The sequence below is a fragment of the Hyperolius riggenbachi genome, unplaced genomic scaffold (assembly GCF_040937935.1).
Source record: "Hyperolius riggenbachi isolate aHypRig1 unplaced genomic scaffold, aHypRig1.pri scaffold_146, whole genome shotgun sequence".
NCBI lineage: Eukaryota > Metazoa > Chordata > Amphibia > Anura > Hyperoliidae > Hyperolius > Hyperolius riggenbachi.
The window spans coordinates 57,200-76,410 of record NW_027152360.1 but is presented as its reverse complement, the minus strand read 5'-3'; the positions used below and the strand labels follow the sequence as shown (position 1 = coordinate 76,410).

The 19,211-nt window shown below is 43.6% G+C and overlaps 1 protein-coding gene across 1 annotated transcript in view; it reads left to right on the top strand.

The window, feature by feature from the left end:
• LOC137543662 (collagen alpha-6(VI) chain-like) overlaps nt 1-19,211 on the top strand; it is a gene marked incomplete at its 3' end in the record, with an annotated part of 216,497 nt that overhangs the window by 144,457 nt on the left and 52,829 nt on the right. Inside the window, exons 15-16 of the mRNA XM_068264789.1 lie at nt 6,554-6,625; nt 10,468-10,494. Of these exons, the coding sequence (XP_068120890.1) occupies nt 6,554-6,625; nt 10,468-10,494 (99 nt within the window). The remainder of the gene's footprint in view (nt 1-6,553; nt 6,626-10,467; nt 10,495-19,211) is intronic.

Sequence of the window (19,211 nt, the reverse complement as noted above, 5' to 3'; positions counted from 1 at the left end):
ACGATATCTCCAGGTTCATTCAGGGGATAAAGAGATGAAAAAATAACGAATGGCCACACCCCCTTTCTTCCCTGGTGAATTGTGATTTGGAGAAAAACTAACTACTAACTATCACTTATTTATCTCATACTTATCTCACATTTATCTCTTGCATTTCTCTCTGTCGATATTTTCCCCTATACTTCTGTAGAATTGCTATTTGGAGATATCACAGGAGGTAAATTACCTCCCAAGAGATAAATAGGTTGGTAACCTCTGGTGAATTGACACCAATGACATGGCAACGTAAGATGATGGTTGTATGGTCACACAATGTAATATTTATACATTTTTTTATGTAACTGTAGCATCTTCCATGATGCTGTACATAGTACAATACAGACAGCAGTGGGTACCATACAGACATACGTAGCTGAGGCACAGTGCAAGTGGAACACCCAGCAATTATTGCTGAGCAATACACATGAAAAAATACAAGTTTAGTTGAAGCAATAGTATTGTAATGCCTGGGGATATACTTTCTGCCCACCCAGAGCAACAAGGCTAAGTAGCTGGATAATGGAAGAGGCTACACAGGTTGCCCAGAGCAACTGCAGCTCTGGGCTTCCGTTATCACTAAAAATAAGACACAATGGTAACGCAGTGCGATGCTGCACTGCCTATGGTCTGAGTAACAAGACAAAGAACGAACAGACAGACTGACTGAAAGACTGTTGCCCAGGGTGGCTGCCATCTGAGCCTCTGGCTAAGTAACAAGACAGACAACAGAAAGACAGACAGAATGCTTGCAAGACTAAACGCTGCCCTAGCGATAGCAAGCATTGATACAGATACAAGACAGGACTACAGATTGGAGCATAACTAATAGCAACTGCAGCTTATAGTTACGTCCTCAGAAGCAGAGCAAGCAGGTTAACTACTAGTCACCAGCAAGCATCCACACCGGCAAGAACAAGACTACAGGAAGGAACGTAACTAATAGCAACCGCAGCCTATAGTTACGTTCCCAGAAACTAGAGTAGCAGGAGTACTACCAGTCACTAACATGGTGATGGCAGAATCCAAGCTATCAGGATAGTGGACTTCACTGACCCACCGCGGATGCAGCAAACGTCCATCAGGCATAGAAATACAGAACAAGGCAATATACAATTTACAATAATAACTTTACATAGTATGGACCCAGCGTCAACTAAGGTAGCTGAACGCTAGGTCGGGCGGAGTCTGAAATGGGAAGCAGACCTTAATGTGGACATCAGCCAATGGATGCAGGCATGCAAATTCCCACACAGCTGAATTACTCAATCCTGAGCTAGTCTGATCTGTTAGCTGACTGTGAACAAATACATGCAGTATTATGCAACAGCATGCATGTAGGAAATCCAGGGCTATCTGGCTGCAGTTCAGCTGCAGCAAGCAATGGGAGAAATCAGGACAGCATCCTGAGCTGCTCTGAACTGCAGAGTGATTGTAAATGACAATGAGGCTTATTGCGAATGCGCAACCGAATGCAAGCAGACAAGTCAGAACTGCCAGTCTGCAGCTCCACTGCAACTGACAAAACATGTTACAGGAGAGATCCTGACAAGTATCCAGGCATTCATATATATAAGAACATGTTCACTTGATAGAGAAAGTACCACAAAGATGAGAAATTCTAGCTGGAGGACCCTGCTCTTTACGAGCTTATAATCTAGAGAGGGGTGGGGTTGAAACACCAGGCAAAGTAAAGAAAGAGCTAGCAGATGAGGCTGAGATCAGAATGCAAGAGTATGTGCACCAGAGAGTCCAATGGCTTCTGGTGCACATAGCATGCAATGAATTTAACACACTATACCCCATTACTTTTCATAAATATGTAGTAGGTTTAGTTTAGATAGATTTCAAAGATAGAAATTGTTGTTTGCTTTGTGGCTTTCAAAATTTCATACTGTGTTTACAGCATTAATTTATGACATATTTCCAGAAAAGTACTGTTTCAAGTTAGCCATCAGATAAAATGAAACATTTGGAGTCAGGGCCGGATTTACCACTAGGCACTGTAGGCACGTGCCTAGGGGCGGAGCCGTTTGTGAGGGGCGGGCGGATCACCACCCACTATGCCTCTTTCTCCCTCCCTCCCTGTAGTTGTTAAAATATGGCAGCGCAGCAGGCAGCGGCTCCATCCTTCGGTGAGCGGCGCATTTAAATGATGTCCTGCGTTCCAGACCCTGCGCTGATGTCACTCCTCAGCAGCACCCCCTGCATCCTCTCCATGTCACGCTGTGTGTAACCATGGAGAGTACGCAGGGGGCGCTGCTCAGGAGTGACGTTAGCTGCCTGGAACGCATGGAGGAGAGAGCATCGTTCCTGTTACCGGCTTCCCGCCGAGGGGGAGACTTGGGCGGCCGCCCCTCCTCCGGATCCCATTTGCTCTCCTCTGCATGGCCTTCTTCTACCCCCAAGTTCCCCTCAGCCGCTGTCCGGAGCCGCGCGGCATACTTGGGAGAAGAGGGACTTGAAGTTTCTGCGGCTCCGCCCCCTCTGACCTGCCTGTATCTGAATTCGTGCACACGACAGAAGGAAAACAAGTAGAAGTGCACCGTATGTATTAGAGAGTTTAGTCCAATTCCCGCAAATCTGTGTCTAATCACAATTGTTATTTTTCCCCTGTCACCTGACTGCCACTGTACTTAAAGGAGTCAAACAGATAATGCTACCACCAGTATTACTTTCCCAGGGCTTCCTCCAGCCCCTCACAGCCGCTATGTCCCTCGCTGCAGCTCCACTCTCCGTCGCTGGCCCCCGCTCCCAGACCTCACCTGTGCGAGCGCCGCTGACATTCACCTCCACGTGGTGCCGGGTGTACCGCGCAGGCTCAGTAGTTTTGCTCCTGCACAGTATGCTCCGGACCATGTGGAGGTGATTGACAGTGGCACAGTAGAGGACACTGGCAAGGCACCGTCAGGGACCGGGAGCCAGCGGCAAAGTGCGGAGCTGCGGCAACGGACATAGCAGCTGTGAGGGGCTGGAGGAAGCCCTGGGTAAGTAGTACTGGGGGTAGCATTATCTGTTTGATGACTCCTTTAAGCTCATTTGAAAGCACAGGATGTTAAGCCTATGTCTGCTTCCATGAAAGAAGGAAGTAGACACAATGCAGATTTATTGCAGGATTTGTATCAGCTGTAACAGATCTTTAAAGGTTATTATGCTATTCAGGACTGTGGATTTAGTACAAAAATCTTCCGACTCCTCAGTTTATACAACCTCTGACTCCAGGTACCCAAAATTGCTCCGACTCCTCGACTCTGACTCCAACTTCACAGCCCTGATGCTGTTGTGTATCTTTTAGAGCAGAGCGGAAGTTCTGTGTTCAGGTCCGCTTTAACCCTTCCACTGACTGGTCTCTGCATGTGCTCTCTTTACCAGCAGCAAAAGCGCCATTTGCAGGGGGAGCACTGCCGCCAGTTTGAGGGACCCCTAAATTGTTGAACTGGCCGTGGTGTCTATTAGACGCTGCACCAGTTTTCTCCCAGCTACCCGCAGCTCGCCTCAGCCTGCGGGACTCTTCCAGGAAGCAGAGCAGGGCTACGGGAAGATGGCGTTCGAAGCCCTGCACTGAAGAATATTTAATACAATACAATACAATAACATTTCTATAGCGCTTTTCTCCCATAGGACTCAAAGCGCTTAGGCTCTCTCCAGTCTCCAGTACTGGGCTTAGGGTGCCAGCTTCCTTTAGCCCTTGCGATTATTTTCTGGTGAAATGCTGCCCTCATTGCAATTATTCTCTGGTGAAACATTGCGGCATTACGATTTTTTTATGGTGACATTCTGCACACATTATTATTTTCTGGTGAAACATTTCAGCATTACGATTATGGTGACATTCTGTACACATTATGATTGATTATTTTACGGTGAAACCTTGCGGCATTATGATTATTTTATTGTGAAAAGCTGCCCCATTACAATTATTTTATAGTGAAATGCTGCCCCATTACGATTATTTGGCACCTATTGGGGGGGAGGACATCCACATTTTCACAGGGGAGCCCAGTGATTTCTAGTTACGCCCCTGCACCTAACTATCCCCACTGAGTTCTCTCTGCTGTCTATACCTATCTACTGTATTTTCCCACCTACCTACCCCCACTGACTTCTTTCTGTGCCCTCTATACCTACCTACTGGGCTCTCCCACCTACCTATCTGGATATCTACATTACATTGTGTGGTTTTATTACATAAGAAAAGGGGGCGTGACATTAGAGGGTGTGGTCTGTGTTAAGGGGCGGAGTTTAGGGCGCCAGAGCTTATGTGCCTATAGGCTCCTGAGCTGTAAATCCGGCCCTGTTTGGAGTTCACACAGCATTTATTGATTAGTTCCATAGAATTAAATAAACCATTGAGTCAGTAAAAGGGCAAAACCATTACTTGGCTAAGTTTCTATTTTCTTCCACTCTCTCTCTTTTTTTAGTACATTTTTTTTTATTTACTGTTCAGTCCAAGTTGGTGAAACCCATATCTGTATATGACAGGATAGCCTCTAACACACCCAATCACATAGCACTCACCATCCTCACAGTAGTGTAATGGGATGTCTTGACACCCTGTAGGAAAAGGCACAGGAGACAAAAACGGGAGCCCAATAGTGTGGTATGTTAAGGGTAAATGTGAGTATAAATAGATAAGATGCTACTCACAAAGGAGGGTTGCAGGGGGGCAACCAACCACAGAAAGCAGGAGGAGACCATAAACCCGACTCCACTCGGGGTGGCCCTTGGTGGATCTGGATGCGGTCGCTCTCCTGGAAAAAAGGAGACAGATGTCCACCGCGGTGGAAACCACGTGTGTTCTGTCATAACCCCTCGAACAAGATTATGTACGGGGGTGTACTATGCACAATTGGGGGAAAGAGGCGCAAGGGCGCCTCTTTCCCCCAATTGTACCATACTCACAGACTTACTGCGTTGAGCTTGACAGCACTTTGGACTGATTTATAGGTCTCTCCTCCCCTCTTATCTCCACATGTTGCCACTAGTAAGAATCCAGTACTCTTCAGATAACTTCAATATCCACAGTAACTGATTTACACCATTTATACTGCAAGTAAAAAGGCCTCCTATAACATAACATTGTTAAGTTTTCATAATAAATTCATAATTAAAAAACCATTGCACTTATGGATTGGATGTAGTTGAAAATAGAGTGTTTGAAACAACCCTACCCCCCCCCCTCGAATGTGGTGGCCACTGGCAGGCTCTCCCCCCCTGTTTCCCCGTTTGTCACATACATCCCAATGTCCCAAGTGCTCTTAGCCTGGCTACTGTGTGCTCAGCCTGAATCTAGTCTCATATAGATGCTGGCTCCTCACAATATGCACATGTGTCTGATTTATTTATCTGGGGTAAACCCTACATGTTTTGCCACCACTCATAAGGGGCATAGACCTGGATATGGTGTGCATTGCTTTACGTGCAATAGGTGCCTCCTCCTCAGCTGACAATACAAGACCATCATCCTACTCCTCCCCCTCACACCACCTCTGCAGTTTCAGTCTGTCCCACAACTCCTCCCTTCTCCTCATCCAAATACCAGTGCAAGTAACCAGCACACCTGGCGCTGCACTGCCTCCCATCTCCACCCCTATCCAGGTCCCAGCATTGCAAGTCAAACTCCTACCCTCTCGAACAACACAAGCCTTAAACATCCCCCTCCCACCCCATCACATGCTTTTTCCCCACTTAACCCTCCCCTCTAAAGTACAGCATGTCTTTCCCTCTCTCCCGCCTATGTATTCAATCCCACCTCTCCCTGGTGAGAGGACAGCCTAAGGGAGACCCACTTACAATTACAAATCCAAATGTGCAATACATATTTGGTGAATTACACATAAGTAAGAACATTATTTAGACTTATGTAGTAGCGCTAGCACACTCAAATGTGCTTCCTTTTGTCAAATTTAAATTTACACCATATTACAGATGCAAGGTCTCCTGAGTAAAACAAATACAGCATTTTTGCAAGCTCGTCTGATTTATTAAAGAAAAAAAGTTCAACAACATTCATATCACCTACTGTATATGACAAAGTAATTGCATCTTAAACGTAATGCTTTGTTGTACCGCCTTTAGTAGCAACAACTGTAATCAAATGCTTCCAGCAAAAAGAGATCAGTTGTTGTCATCTCCTAGGAGATATGTTGTCCCCTTATTCTTCAGAATTTTTTTTTAATTCTGCCGTATTGGAGGGATTTCTAGTACAAACTGCCTTTTTAAGGTCCCACCAAACCGAACGTTGAATACCCAACTCTGAAATGTTATGTTCATATTTTCAGCAACGTAAATTGAACTTGTTTTGCATTGAATACATTGAAAGTGAATACACTTTCTTTGACCACCTTCTCGTTCTTCTCATATACCAAACTAAACTGCAGATTCCGTACAAAAATGGTGAAATTGACATTTTTGGAAATACTTTAAGCAGACAGACAGGCTCTTTACAGACATGGAAGTTAAGTAATTTCTAATACTTGTGTTGCTGGATTATTGATCTTGATTGTTTGTTTCTAAGGGTGCAAGAGGACTTCCTGGTCCAAAAGGTGAGATTGGAGACAAAGGATGTGCAGGATTGAGAGGTTATAAGGTAAGTCTGAAGTCTTTATTGTGGTCAAATCACATATGTCTTTTTATGAATAGCACTGATTATGTATGTATTACAAATGCTATAAGACCTAGTTCACGTTATAGACCACCAGCACAATCGCAAGTGCTGAACACTTTTGAAACCACTTTTTCTGACATTTTTAGAGTGATTTGCGATTTTTCAAATTGCTTTTGTTTGGCGATTATGTTTGTTTTCTTTTTTTACCACACAATCAGGAAGTGAACTCTTTGACCTGAAACTGAATCTCTTTAATGTTATTTTTTAAGAAAAGCGCTCACAAAATTGCTCTTCCAAGTGCTTTTTCAAGCGCTTCGCGATGATCCTATTCCTTGCATTGAAATGCTCAAATGCTCAAGAAATGGTGCAGGACCCGCGTTTGCGATTGAAAAGAAAGCCCATCGCTCATGTGAGAACACTCACATTGAGAATCATTGCACAAGCAATTTTAAAAATCACCAGCGTTTAAAAAAAATCAAAACCACTCATAGGGCTTGATTCACAAAAGTGTGATAACTGCTCTCACAGCAGTTATCATGCGATCTGCCGGCGCGGCGAGGTTTGCACGCGTACACCATTTCTCCGTGTGATAAAGGTAGGTTTGCCCGCCCGCGTGCGTGAAACACACAGCTGATCGTACGCAAACCTTCCTTTATCATGCGGAGTAATTATGTACGCGTGCAAACCTCGGCACGCCGGCAGATCGCGTGATAACTGCTGTGAAAGCAGTTATCACACTTTTGTGAATCGAGCCCATAGTGTGAACAAACCCTAAGTCTTGGTATTATAACTGTTTGATGACATAAATTCATGCTGGCTATTTGAATAGTAATACTTTTATAACTATCCATTCTCCATTTTTTACGTGGGATGGAGAGAATAACTCTCTGCAACAATTATGTGAGGTCATGCAAAATATACAAAGCAAAGTGCTGAGTTCATACACCCATAACAATCAGACCTGATATTACAGCAATCTGACCACAATAGTATTAAATCTACTTGGTTATAAGAAGCCTAGTTGAAAATGGTAAATATGCTGCAGATTTTCTGAAAGTCTGGGAAATGTCTGTACAACACTGTGTTGGTCCCTCACACCATCCACACATCAGACCAACAGCCTTTGATAACCAGGTGACATTCTGATCCTACTGACAGATTGTCGCAGTTTAACCACTTGTGTATGCTGTGTCTCTGGCCCCTTAATGACCAGAGACTTTTTTGCTAAAGAACAAGGTGTGATCACTGTGATTGGCTCATGGTGATCACGATGTGAGGAGCCAATGACATTGCCCCCTGATCAAGAGACAGAGCTCTGCTGTCAGCAGAGCGAACAGGCTGCAGTGTTGTGGTGTTGTTGTGAATGACGGGAAGGGCAGGTGAGCGGAATGCGGAAGTTGAAATCTACGTCCTGGCAGGAATAAATTGCCACATACCGGTAGATTTTAACTACTGCTGCCCAGAAGCAGTTAATGATGTTTTGTGAAAGGACTTCCATATAATCTTTACATAAAGTTTTATGGAATTTTATTTGGTAACAGAGGGACCTCTGAGAGTGTGCACTGTTACAAATATGCACTAGACATGGGAATAAATAAAACATTCTCAGAGTGCCTCCAATCAGTAGGACAGCAGATTTAGGATCCACTGAAAATATCTGTGTGCTAAAGACTGACCTGATGATTTATAAATCACAGTTCAGATAGTCCAGTCCTCACAAGACCAACCCCAAATGACTGAACTTTGCTTTCTAGCGTCACTCTTTTTTTTTTGGCATTAGTAAATAATTCAAGTGTAGTTGAACTGACATGTGACATGATGAGATAAATATGGGTACAAAATGTTTCATTCCTAATTTGAAATTGCCCATGTTCCCTTTTTATATAATTTTTTTTTAATTATTTCAAGGGTTACTGTAATATAACCAGTGCTTTATCTGTGCAGTCAGAGAAGTTGAACTGCAGTGGCAGCTCCCCCCAAAAGTACATTTCTGTTGCATCCCTTTGAACACACACTACTGATAACAAGATAGCACTGAAATGTTTGAAAGGTCACTCTTTGTATTGGAGTTGAATGAACCAGATTTTATGTTACACTTACATGGCTGTTATTCGCAGTGCAGACTTAAAGAGACACTGAAGCGAAAAAAAATGATGATATTATGATTTGTATGTGTAGTACAGCTAAGAAAAAAAACATTAAGATCAGATACATCAGTCTAATTGTTTCCAGTACAGGAAGAGTTGAGAAACTCCAGTTGTTATCTCTATGCAAAAAAGCTATTAAGCTCTCCGACTAACTTAGTCGTGGAGAGGGCTGTTATCTGACTTTTATTATCTCAACTGCAATTGAACTGTTTACTTTTCCTCTGCTAGAGGAGAGTTCATTACTTCACAGACTGCTCTGAAAGACTCATTTTGAATGCTGAGTGTTGTGTAATCTGCACATATTATAGAGTGATGCAATGTTAGAAAAAACACTATATACCTGAAAATAAAAGTATGATAATATTTTCTTTGCTGCTAATCTTCTAGTAATTATTCATAGTACACAACCAATTCATTATATCATATATTTTTTTTCGCTTCAGTGTCTCTTTAAGCAGGCCATACACGCATTGATTTTTCCTGGACAGAAATCCACTGCCGCTGAGCTGCATTGAGTATAATTTTGATTGATTTGTGGCAAAAATTCATTGAAATTACTACTGGACCAGGTGGAAGATTTCAGTTGATTAGATGTGGCAGGGAAGTGGCAGTAGATGAACAGCCCACAGCGTTGCAGTGTATCAAACAGTGCAACGCTGCAGTTCACCAGATTTTTTATAGATTTCATCCTGAATCATGTTGATTAGAATCAGATCAGAGAGTTATTGATCAGTTTGCCACATTGGGTTATTGGGTGGTAATCTATACATGCATGGCCAATCTATACATGCACAGGTAGCCATACACTGGTCGATTTGCCATCAGATTCGACCAACAGATAGATCCCTCTATGATCGAATCTGATTAGAGATGGGATCGTATGGCTGCCTTTACTGCAAACAGATTGTGAATCGATTTCAGCCTGAAACCGATTCACCATCTGCTGAGCTGCCGTTGTCGCCTGCCCCCCCCCCCCCCCCCCCGCATACATTACCTGAAGCCTGGTCCCCGGCATCTTCTCTGCATCACCTCCCGGCTGGCATCTTCTCCGCATCACGACATCCGGCATCCGCATATAACTTCTGTCACTGCAGTGACACAGGAAGTTATACATGGATGCCGGATGTCGTGATGCGGAAGGTGATGCGGAGAAGATGCCAGCCGGGAGTCGGGAAGTGATGCGGAGAAGATGCCGGGAGCCAGCTTCCGGTAATTTATACCTGCTTCGATCGTACGCCGCTAGCGATGCGCTCCCTACCCGCGGACGAACGACGGTAATTTCCCGCACGGAGCGATCGACGGGATCGATCTATTTCGGGACGAAATAGATTGAAATTTAGCATTCAGCGTGAACGATGTGACAGCAGATTCGATCCCAGTGATTGAATCTGCTGTCAATCGGCGGGTAATCGGCCTAGTGTATGGCCAGCTTTAGAATTCAATCCCTCCAAGGTGGAGGAAACAAATATTATACTCCAGGAACTTTCTTATTATTACACATACAATTATGTCATAATTTTATTTTCAGTTAGGGTTTGCTTTAACTAAACATACAGTAGATTGCCTTTTCAATACAGAATTGTAGAATCTGACTGTTAGTTTAATGTTTTGCTGAAACCAAATCTTGTTTTTCTTTGCTTTTGGGTGTGTGTGTAACAAATTCTGCTTTATTCTTAGGGACACAGAGGATTACCAGGAGACATGGTAAGTGCTTCTTTTAACATTTTTTCTTTTAAAAACCTAATCATTTCACCAATATATAACAAGGGATGTTGGAGGGTTTGATAGTATATAACAAAATTCAGTCCATTTATTTATTTTGCAATGGTCAAGAATTTTCTGGAAGCAAATATAAAGGAAAAGTAAAGCAGAGTATGCTTCAACAAAGACATTATAACAGTGAAACAGTGTAGTAATATAACTGTTTATCATCTATTGGCTGCGAAAGTCTCCAGTAGGGATGGTCAATACGAAGCAAAAAAAATTTAATTGATGCTGTATTATGCACATTTTGTATGCAAATTTATGCAGTTTGAAAATGAGCCAATCAAATCCTGCTGAAGTAAAATTTGATTCGATTCCATTTTCAAGCTGCATACATTTGCATACACAATTTGCATAATCGTGCATCAACTTGAAACTGTTTGCATCTCATTGACCATCTCTAGTCACAAGATCTTTTTTAACAAACTCGGCAAATGCCCACATCAAGCACTTATTATTTAACTAAAAAGGTATGTGTTCTGCCTCTCCAGTCTAAGCACTACAATGTGATCTCTGTAACTCACGGTTGTGTTGAGATGTGTGTAATCGCAGCCTTAGGTAGATTGGCGGACAGTGACTCGATCCAAACAACACCTTGCAGATCGTGAAGAAGTTTATTCAAACTGTGCAGATCATACACCGATGAACAAATGGATAGTTCAAAAAATCATAGTGTGAGCAGCTAGCAGAAGCATGTAGCTGAGATGCAGGGTTGAGCTAGAATGAGCAGTGAGGGAGGAGACAAAGAGCTGAGAGGAGGGTAAGGGAAGAGAGAGGAGACACACTTGAAAAAAGCAAACTATGCATGTGTAACATGACACTCCCCGTCGAAATCTATGATTTCTAATAACAATAATAACTTAAGTTCAAGTTCAAATAATAGTTTCCTTCTTGGAACACCTGCAACAAGAGAAACAGCAAAAAAGGAAACAGGAAAACATTACTACAATACTTGTAGAAGTACTTTTTCAAGTATAGACATGGACTTCAGAGGGGAAGGCAGCAACAGCACCAATCCTTACCTCCCTTTAACACAGTTGCTTTGAAGGTCTGTCTTCAGAGGGGAAGGCAGCAACAGCACCAATCCTTCTTACCTCCCTTTAACAAAGTTGTCTTGAAAGTCTGTCTTCAGAGGGGAAGGCAGCAACAGCACCAATCCTTCTTACCTCCCTTTGTACTATGAAGTCAGAGTTAGGAGTCTTTCTGTTTAGGCAGAAGCAGTACCAGTTCATTTATGGGTCTGAAGTAATGTCTTGCAGAACCTTCTTTCATTACTTTGACTTCTGCTTTCCGCACTTTGCCATCATTACTTGGAACAGTCTTTGTAACAAGACCGATAGGCCAATTGTTACGATGGGCGTCTTTTTCCTTGAGGAGAACAACGTCCCCGATTTGCAGGTCGGGTTTACTGACTTGCCATTTTCTGCGACTTTGAAGGTTGCAAAGGTACTCCATCTTCCAACGGCTCCAAAATGCATCAGCAAGATGTTGAACCCTATTCCATTGGTATTTGTAAACATTGGTACAATCAAAGGCCTGAGGTGGAATAGTATCTACTCCGATCTTTTGAGTTAGAAGGGTGGCTGGAGTTAGCAATACTGGAGACTCTGGGTCTGAGGAAACGGGAACAAGAGGTCTCGCATTGATTATGGCAGACACCTCGGCAAGGAAGGTGACCAAGACTTCATGTGTGAGATGGGAAGATTTGTGGTCCAGCAGCATAGAGTCCAGGATTTTTCTCGAAATCCCGATCATGCGTTCCCAAGAGCCTCCCATATGCGAAGAATGAGGCGGGTTGAATTCCCATTTACACTTGTTGGTATTAAAGAAGTTCTCTATCTTCTCTGCTCCAGTAAAATTTGTCCCACAGTCAGATCTGAGTAACTTAACAGGTCCACGAATGGAAACAAATCTTCGGAAGGCATTAATGAAGCAAGAAGAGTCCATTGATTCTATAACTTCAATGTGTACGGCACGAATGCTCAAACAGGTGAATAGCACAGCCCAACGTTTATTATTAACAACTCCGCCACGAGTCTTACGTGCAACTATGCTCCAGGGGCCAAAGACGTCAATACCGACATTGGTGAAGGGTGGTTCGGTACTCAATCTGTCTGTTGGAAGCTCTGCCATCTGTTGATTGAGATGCTTTCCTCTTAGTCTTTGGCACTTGACACACTTATGAAGTATGGAGGATATACATCTTTTCATCCCGATTATCCAGAAACCAGCAGCCCTCACTGCTCCTTCTGTGAAGTGCCGGCCTTGGTGTTGAACTTGCTCGTGGTAATGTCTGACTATCAGAGCAGTAATGTGGTGACGGCCTGGAATGATGAGAGGATTTTGCTCTTTGCTAACCACATTAGACCTTGCAAAGCGACCACCAACTCGAAGTAGTTTGTTTGGATCAATTGTTGGATTCAACTGGTATAGAGGGCTATCTTTGGATAGATTTAGTCCTTTTGACAAGTTGTGGATCTCTTGTGAATATACTTCATGTTGGACACATTGAATGATGACTCTTTCTGCTTGAGCAACCTCTGCAATGGTGGGAAGCCCTTTACAGATGTGCCACTTACGACACTCTTGATTAGTGTCATCTTTGCTTGCGAAGTGATGAGCAACGTGAATAAGACGTGCAGTCGCTCGTACAGCAGAAGACCACCTAGAAAAACGTTCAAATCGGTGAGGTTTCAGTCTTGTCTTTGCTTCCACGGAGGTGCTAAGTGTAACTGCACTGGCCTTGATTTCCTTGTCACACTCTGGATGGATAAGTTCAAAGGTAGATTCTACAGGATTTGAGAAGAATTCTTCGTTCAAAAGTACTGGTGGATTTATCCATGATGTATTCAGAAAGGCGGCAGCAGGCACTGTGCGACTGCCTAGGTCAGCAGGGTTCTGGTCCGTGGGTACATAGTGCCATTGCTCTAGCGTTGAGAATTTCCTAATACGATCCACACGGTTGCCAACATACACATGAAACTGTCTTGTTCGATTGTGTAGATATCCTAGCACTATCTTGCTGTCTGTGTAAAAGTCAAATGAATCAATGTCAAAGTCTGTTTCGTGCTCAATAAGCTCAGCAATTTCAACAGCTAACATGGCTGCACAGAGTTCGAGCCTTGGAATGGTATGTGCAGGCTTTGGAGTTAACTTGGTTTTGCCCATGATGAATCCTACATCTATTTCACCGTTGGAGAGTACAACTCGAAGATAGGCTACTGCAGCTATGGCTTCCATGGATGCATCGGAAAAGACATGAATCTCCAGTCTGTTAGCATTCTTTAAGGACGCAGGAGTGTAAGAGCGTGGTATCTTAAACTGTTCCAACGCCTGTAGGGACTTCTTCCAGGACTCCCACCTTTGTTCTTTTTCTTTGGGTAAAGGGGTATCCCAGTCGGTGTTCTCTGTCGTGAGTTGTCTGAGTAATATCTTACCCTGAATGGTAAAGGGTGCTATGAATCCCAAGGGATCGTAGATACTGTTCACTGCGGACAGTACTCCTCTTTTTGTGAAGGGCTTTTCGCAGGCTGATGTTTGAAATGTGAACATGTCTTGTTTCACATCCCACAGCAACCCAAGGCTGTGCTGTGTGAGGGAAAGGTCAGATTCTGGTTGGAATTCCTTAGCACTGGCAGCATGATCATCAGAAGGAAATGCTCCCATTACCTCATTGCTGTTGGAGATGATTTTATGTAGTCTGAGGTTGGCAGTAGCGAGCATGTTCTGAGTCCTGGTGAGAAGGTCAATGGCCTCTTCTGCTGTTGGTAGAGACTTGAGACCGTCATCCACGTAGAAATTCCTTTCAACAAACTGACGAGCATCAGTTCCGAACTCTAGTTCGCCTTCTTGGGCAGTTTTTCTCAGTCCGTAAATGGCAACTGCGGGGGAAGGACTATTCCCAAAAACATGAACCTTCATCTGATAGTCAATGACCTCATCGTTGACATCATTGTTGCAATACCATCGGAATCTGAGGAAGTTTCTGTTATCTTCACGGACGATGAAACAATGAAACATTTGTTGAATGTCTGCCATAATGGCAATTGGCTCTTGTCTAAAGCGGAGTAGGACTTCTAGGAGGTTGTTGTTCAGGTTAGGTCCAGAGAGAAGATTGTCATTGAGAGAAACGCCTTCGTAACGAGCACTTGAGTCAAAGACCACTCTAATCTGGTCAGGCTTGCGAGGATGGTAGACCCCAAAACACGGAAGGTACCAGCATTCTTCTCCTTGTGAAAGAGGGGGTGCAGGTTCAGCATGATCTCTCTCGAACACCTTCTGCATAAAGTCAACAAAATGTTTCTTCATTTGTGGTTTCCAGTTCAGGTTGCGCTCTAAAGAGTTGAACCGCAAATCTGCATGTTGTCTATTATTTGGCATTCTCTTCCTAGGAGTGCGGAATGGTAGCGGTGCCACCCAGCTGTTAGAATCATCTTGGTAGAACTCTTTACTCATGGTTCTCAAGAATTCTTTGTCTTCTATTGTGGCCGCTAACTCATTGTCTTTTGTGGTTACCTCAAACACTGTGTTATCAATGTTGTCATCTCGAAAGATAAATGCTTTGCCATCCTCTAGTAAGATGCTTTCTTGTCTACCTTTGGCACACAGCCTTTCTTTCACATGATAGTGATGTTGTTGTCGTGGAAAGTAAGTAGTACGTCCATTGGGCAGGATGTGTGTTTTAAAGGAAGAAATCGAGAGATGTTTCTTGGCATTGCTAACGCAGACGTTGCCTATAATGACCCAGCCTAGATCCAGACGTTGGGCATAAGGTGCATCATTTGGACTGTCGATTTGATCGCGGACCTTGTGAACCCTTAGGATGTCTCTCCCGAGTAGCAACAGGATATCAGCATTTTCATCTAAGGCTGGTATTTGATCAGCTATGTCCTTCAAGTGATCATGGTGCAAGGCAGCTTCAGGAGTGGGAATCTCATCCTTGTTGGTTGGGATCTGATTACACTCGAGGATGGTAGGCAAGGGTATTTCCAAGTTGCTATTGAGAGGAGTAACTACAAGGTCACTGGCTCTTCTACCCAAGACTTCTGTAATTCCTGCACAAGTACCTAGGGTATAAGGTAGAGCTTCTCCTGCAATGCCTAAGAGATCAAAGAACCTTGTACTTGCAAGAGATCGGTTGCTCTGATCGTCAAGAATGGTGTATAGTCTTATGGCTCTTTCAGGTTGGCCCTTTGTGTATACATGAACCAAGCATATCTTAGCACAGGATTTCTCACAAAGTCCTTCTCCACAGACTTCAGTGCATGTTGAGGACACTGGGGTGGAGGTAGCTGTTTGTTCAGCATGCTCCCCGCCATGCTTTGCCCTGGGGGGAATGTCTGTGGATGCCAGAGTAGTGCTGTTTTGGTACAGATGAAGGGCTTGTACGTGGTTATCACTACCACAATCCTTGCATTTAATGATGGCCTTACAGTCCTTTGCAAGGTGTTCCGTGGAGGCACAGCATCTGAAACAAACTCCAAATTCCTTTAAAAGTTCCTTACGTTCCTGTAGAGGTTTCTTTCTGAAACCGATGCACTTCTTAAGTGAATGTGGCTTCTTATGTATGGGGCATTGCCGATTCGGATCCTCAAGTTTCTTGTTTTGTCCAGTCTGTTGAAGAACTGTAGCAGGAGCAGGTTGAACATCTGTCCTTTTTACTGACACTGGGCACCTGCGGTCTCTGTGGGTTGTGTGTGTGTTTGCAAGTCCTGGAGATGGTGGACTGAGAGGATTACAGTCACCGTAGAAGAAACTTGGATCATTCTTAGTATCTGCAATTCCCTTTATGAAGTTACAGAAGTAGGAGAAGGGTGGAAAGGCAACGTCATACTTTTTCTTGTAAGTAGATCCCTGACTAACCCATTTTTCTTGGATGCCATAAGGTAGCTTAAGGACAATAGGGTTGATGCCACGAGGGGTGTCAAGGTATCTAAGCCCAGGTAGGCGGGTGTCAGCTTTAGCTAGTTGGAGCTCTAGTAGAAGATCACTGAGTTCTTGAAACTTTAGATTGTCTTTAGCTGTAATCCTTGGAAAACTTTGCAACCTTTTGAGTAAGGCATCTTCGATGGCTTCAGAACTGCCAAAGCTGCGTTCAAGTCTGTCCCATGCAGCGTTGAGACCTGTAGCAGGATTGGAAGTGTAAACTGTTTTAAGTCTCTTGATACGTTCAGCAGACTGGGGACCTAGCCACCTGATGAGTAGGTCCAGTTCCTCTGCAGCAGTGATATCTAACTCGCTGATTGTGGCCTTAAAGGTGTATTTCCAGCCTCTGTAATTTTCCGGTTCATCATCAAACATGGTGAGGCCCGTTCTAGTGAGTTCTCTGCGAAGGATGTACTTGGCAAACTGTGACATGTCTGTGTTTTCAGACTTTGGGAATACAACTGCAGGCGGAACAGGGTTGGTTGTAATGGCAGGTGCAGTGATGTTGAGTGACTTGGGAACATAAGATGGTGCCAAGGCATTTAACACCGGAGCTGGTGTACAATCCAAGGGTGTGTTGGTTTGCAGCTGTAAATTAGTGGGTTGGTTAGTAGGTGACAGGTCGATGGGATAGTGAGGTGGAAGGCCTTTTCTATCCGTACGTGTTTCTGTCATTTGAGTAGGAGCAGAAAACGTAGAGAGAACGCCTTGGTTAAGTGCTTTGGCTGCTATGACAGAGCTATGTTTTGACGAGGTCTGTGATGAAATTGATGCATAGGATTTAACAGAGTGATTGCTACCGACATCTCTTTCATTGTCACTTACAGCTTGCTCTAAGACTCTTAGTCTTGCCACGTCTTTGGCGTGCTCACATTGTTTTTCCAAAACTTCCATCTGTGCATTTTTCCATGCAGTCTCAGCTTCCATCTCTGCCTTCTTCTGCGCAGCCTCAGCTTCCATCTGTGCAGCTAACGCTTCCATCTCTACCTTCTTCTGCGCAGCCTCAGCTTCCATCTGTGCAGCTAAAGCTTCCATCTCTGCCTTCTTCTGTGCAGCTAAAGCTTCCATCTGTGACTTCTTCTGTGCAGCCTCAGCTTCCATCTGTGCCTTTTCTTGGGCAAAGGCTGCCTGGATTTTAGAAGCTTCAGCATCAGCGCGGGCTTTGATGAGTTGTTGGCTGAGAGTAGAAGATGTCGATCTTACAGATTTAGAAGATCGTGTGGAGCGCTTAGAAGCTGTGGAGAGATGGGATCTGGATTCATAGAGACGTGCAATTTTTACATCTGTTTTTGCCCTTGTTTGCATTACTAAATCATCTCTTTCAAGATTGAGCTCATTCAATTCCCTTAGTTCTTGTAAGGAATTTTCTGTGTTGTACCGCTTTAAGAGATCAGCATATTTGTCAGACAGTCTTTGATAGTTCTCATAAGCAGTATTCAATTGCTTAACAGCGCCCTCTAGGTGCAATACCTCATGAGTTGGTTGAGACAGAGCTGACATACATTCAATTGTCTTAGACCATACGTGGCTGATGTTACACAGCAGCTCCTCCTTGTCAGCCTCATAGTTCTCTTGAACTTTCCAAGTTGGTTTCACTGAACGTTTTAGCTTTATGTGGCTTTGAGGATCTGTGTCCTGAGCTGTAAAAAGTTCAGGCTCTTGCTGTGCATTAGGTTCTTCAGCTTGTACATTGCTTTGCTGGTGCATTGTGATGTTAGGCAGAGGGTAGAGTGAGTCACAAGGTGGTGTTTGCATAGAAATGTATCAATCTTCTGGCTCAGGGAGCTGGTTTCCTAGGCAACCAGTGGGAGGGGGAGCAAGTGTCCAGTTTAGCAATGGCTTTGCAAAGTTAACTTTGAATGCATATAGAACTTAGATTCACTTTCAGACAGAATTAATGCAGACAGTCTATTCTAGGAGCACATTAATGACAGTTGCATGAACAGTTTCTTCATTAATCTATGCAGCAAACTGATGAATCTTATGCTGAGATTTGCTGGCTGGCAGGAGTATGCAGGCTTTGCACATATATTCTGCTATATTCCAGTGTCCATATACATCTCACTACACATGCAAGCTGGTTAGAATCCTCTGAAAGATGTTTAGCTGATCTTTTAAGATCCTTTCACAGATTTTTTGACTGTTCTGCCTCTCCAGTCTAAGCACTACAATGTGATCTCTGTAACTCACGGTTGTGTTGAGATGTGTGTAATCGCAGCCTTAGGTAGATTGGCGGACAGTGACTCGATCCAAACAACACCTTGCAGATCGTGAAGAAGTTTATTCAAACTGTGCAGATCATACACCGATGAACAAATGGATAGTTCAAAAAATCATAGTGTGAGCAGCTAGCAGAAGCATGTAGCTGAGATGCAGGGTTGAGCTAGAATGAGCAGTGAGGGAGGAGACAAAGAGCTGAGAGGAGGGTAAGGGCAGAGAGAGGAGACACACTTGAAAAAAGCAAACTATGCATGTGTAACATGACAGTATGGATAGTTGTAATATACAAAGTTTCAATCATTTGAGATCAACATTCCATAGCAATTTTACTGCTATATTTGGGGAAAGAATCTATTTGTTGTGGGAAAGATTTCCTGCTATTTTCTCAGCTTTAAACCATAGGTGGTTTCGCCTCTTGGCAGGATCACAAAATATGATACTAATGTTCTATATTTTTATTAAACGGCTATCAGCTGCTTTTAAAGTAACCCTGGAAATTGGCACAAAAGGTA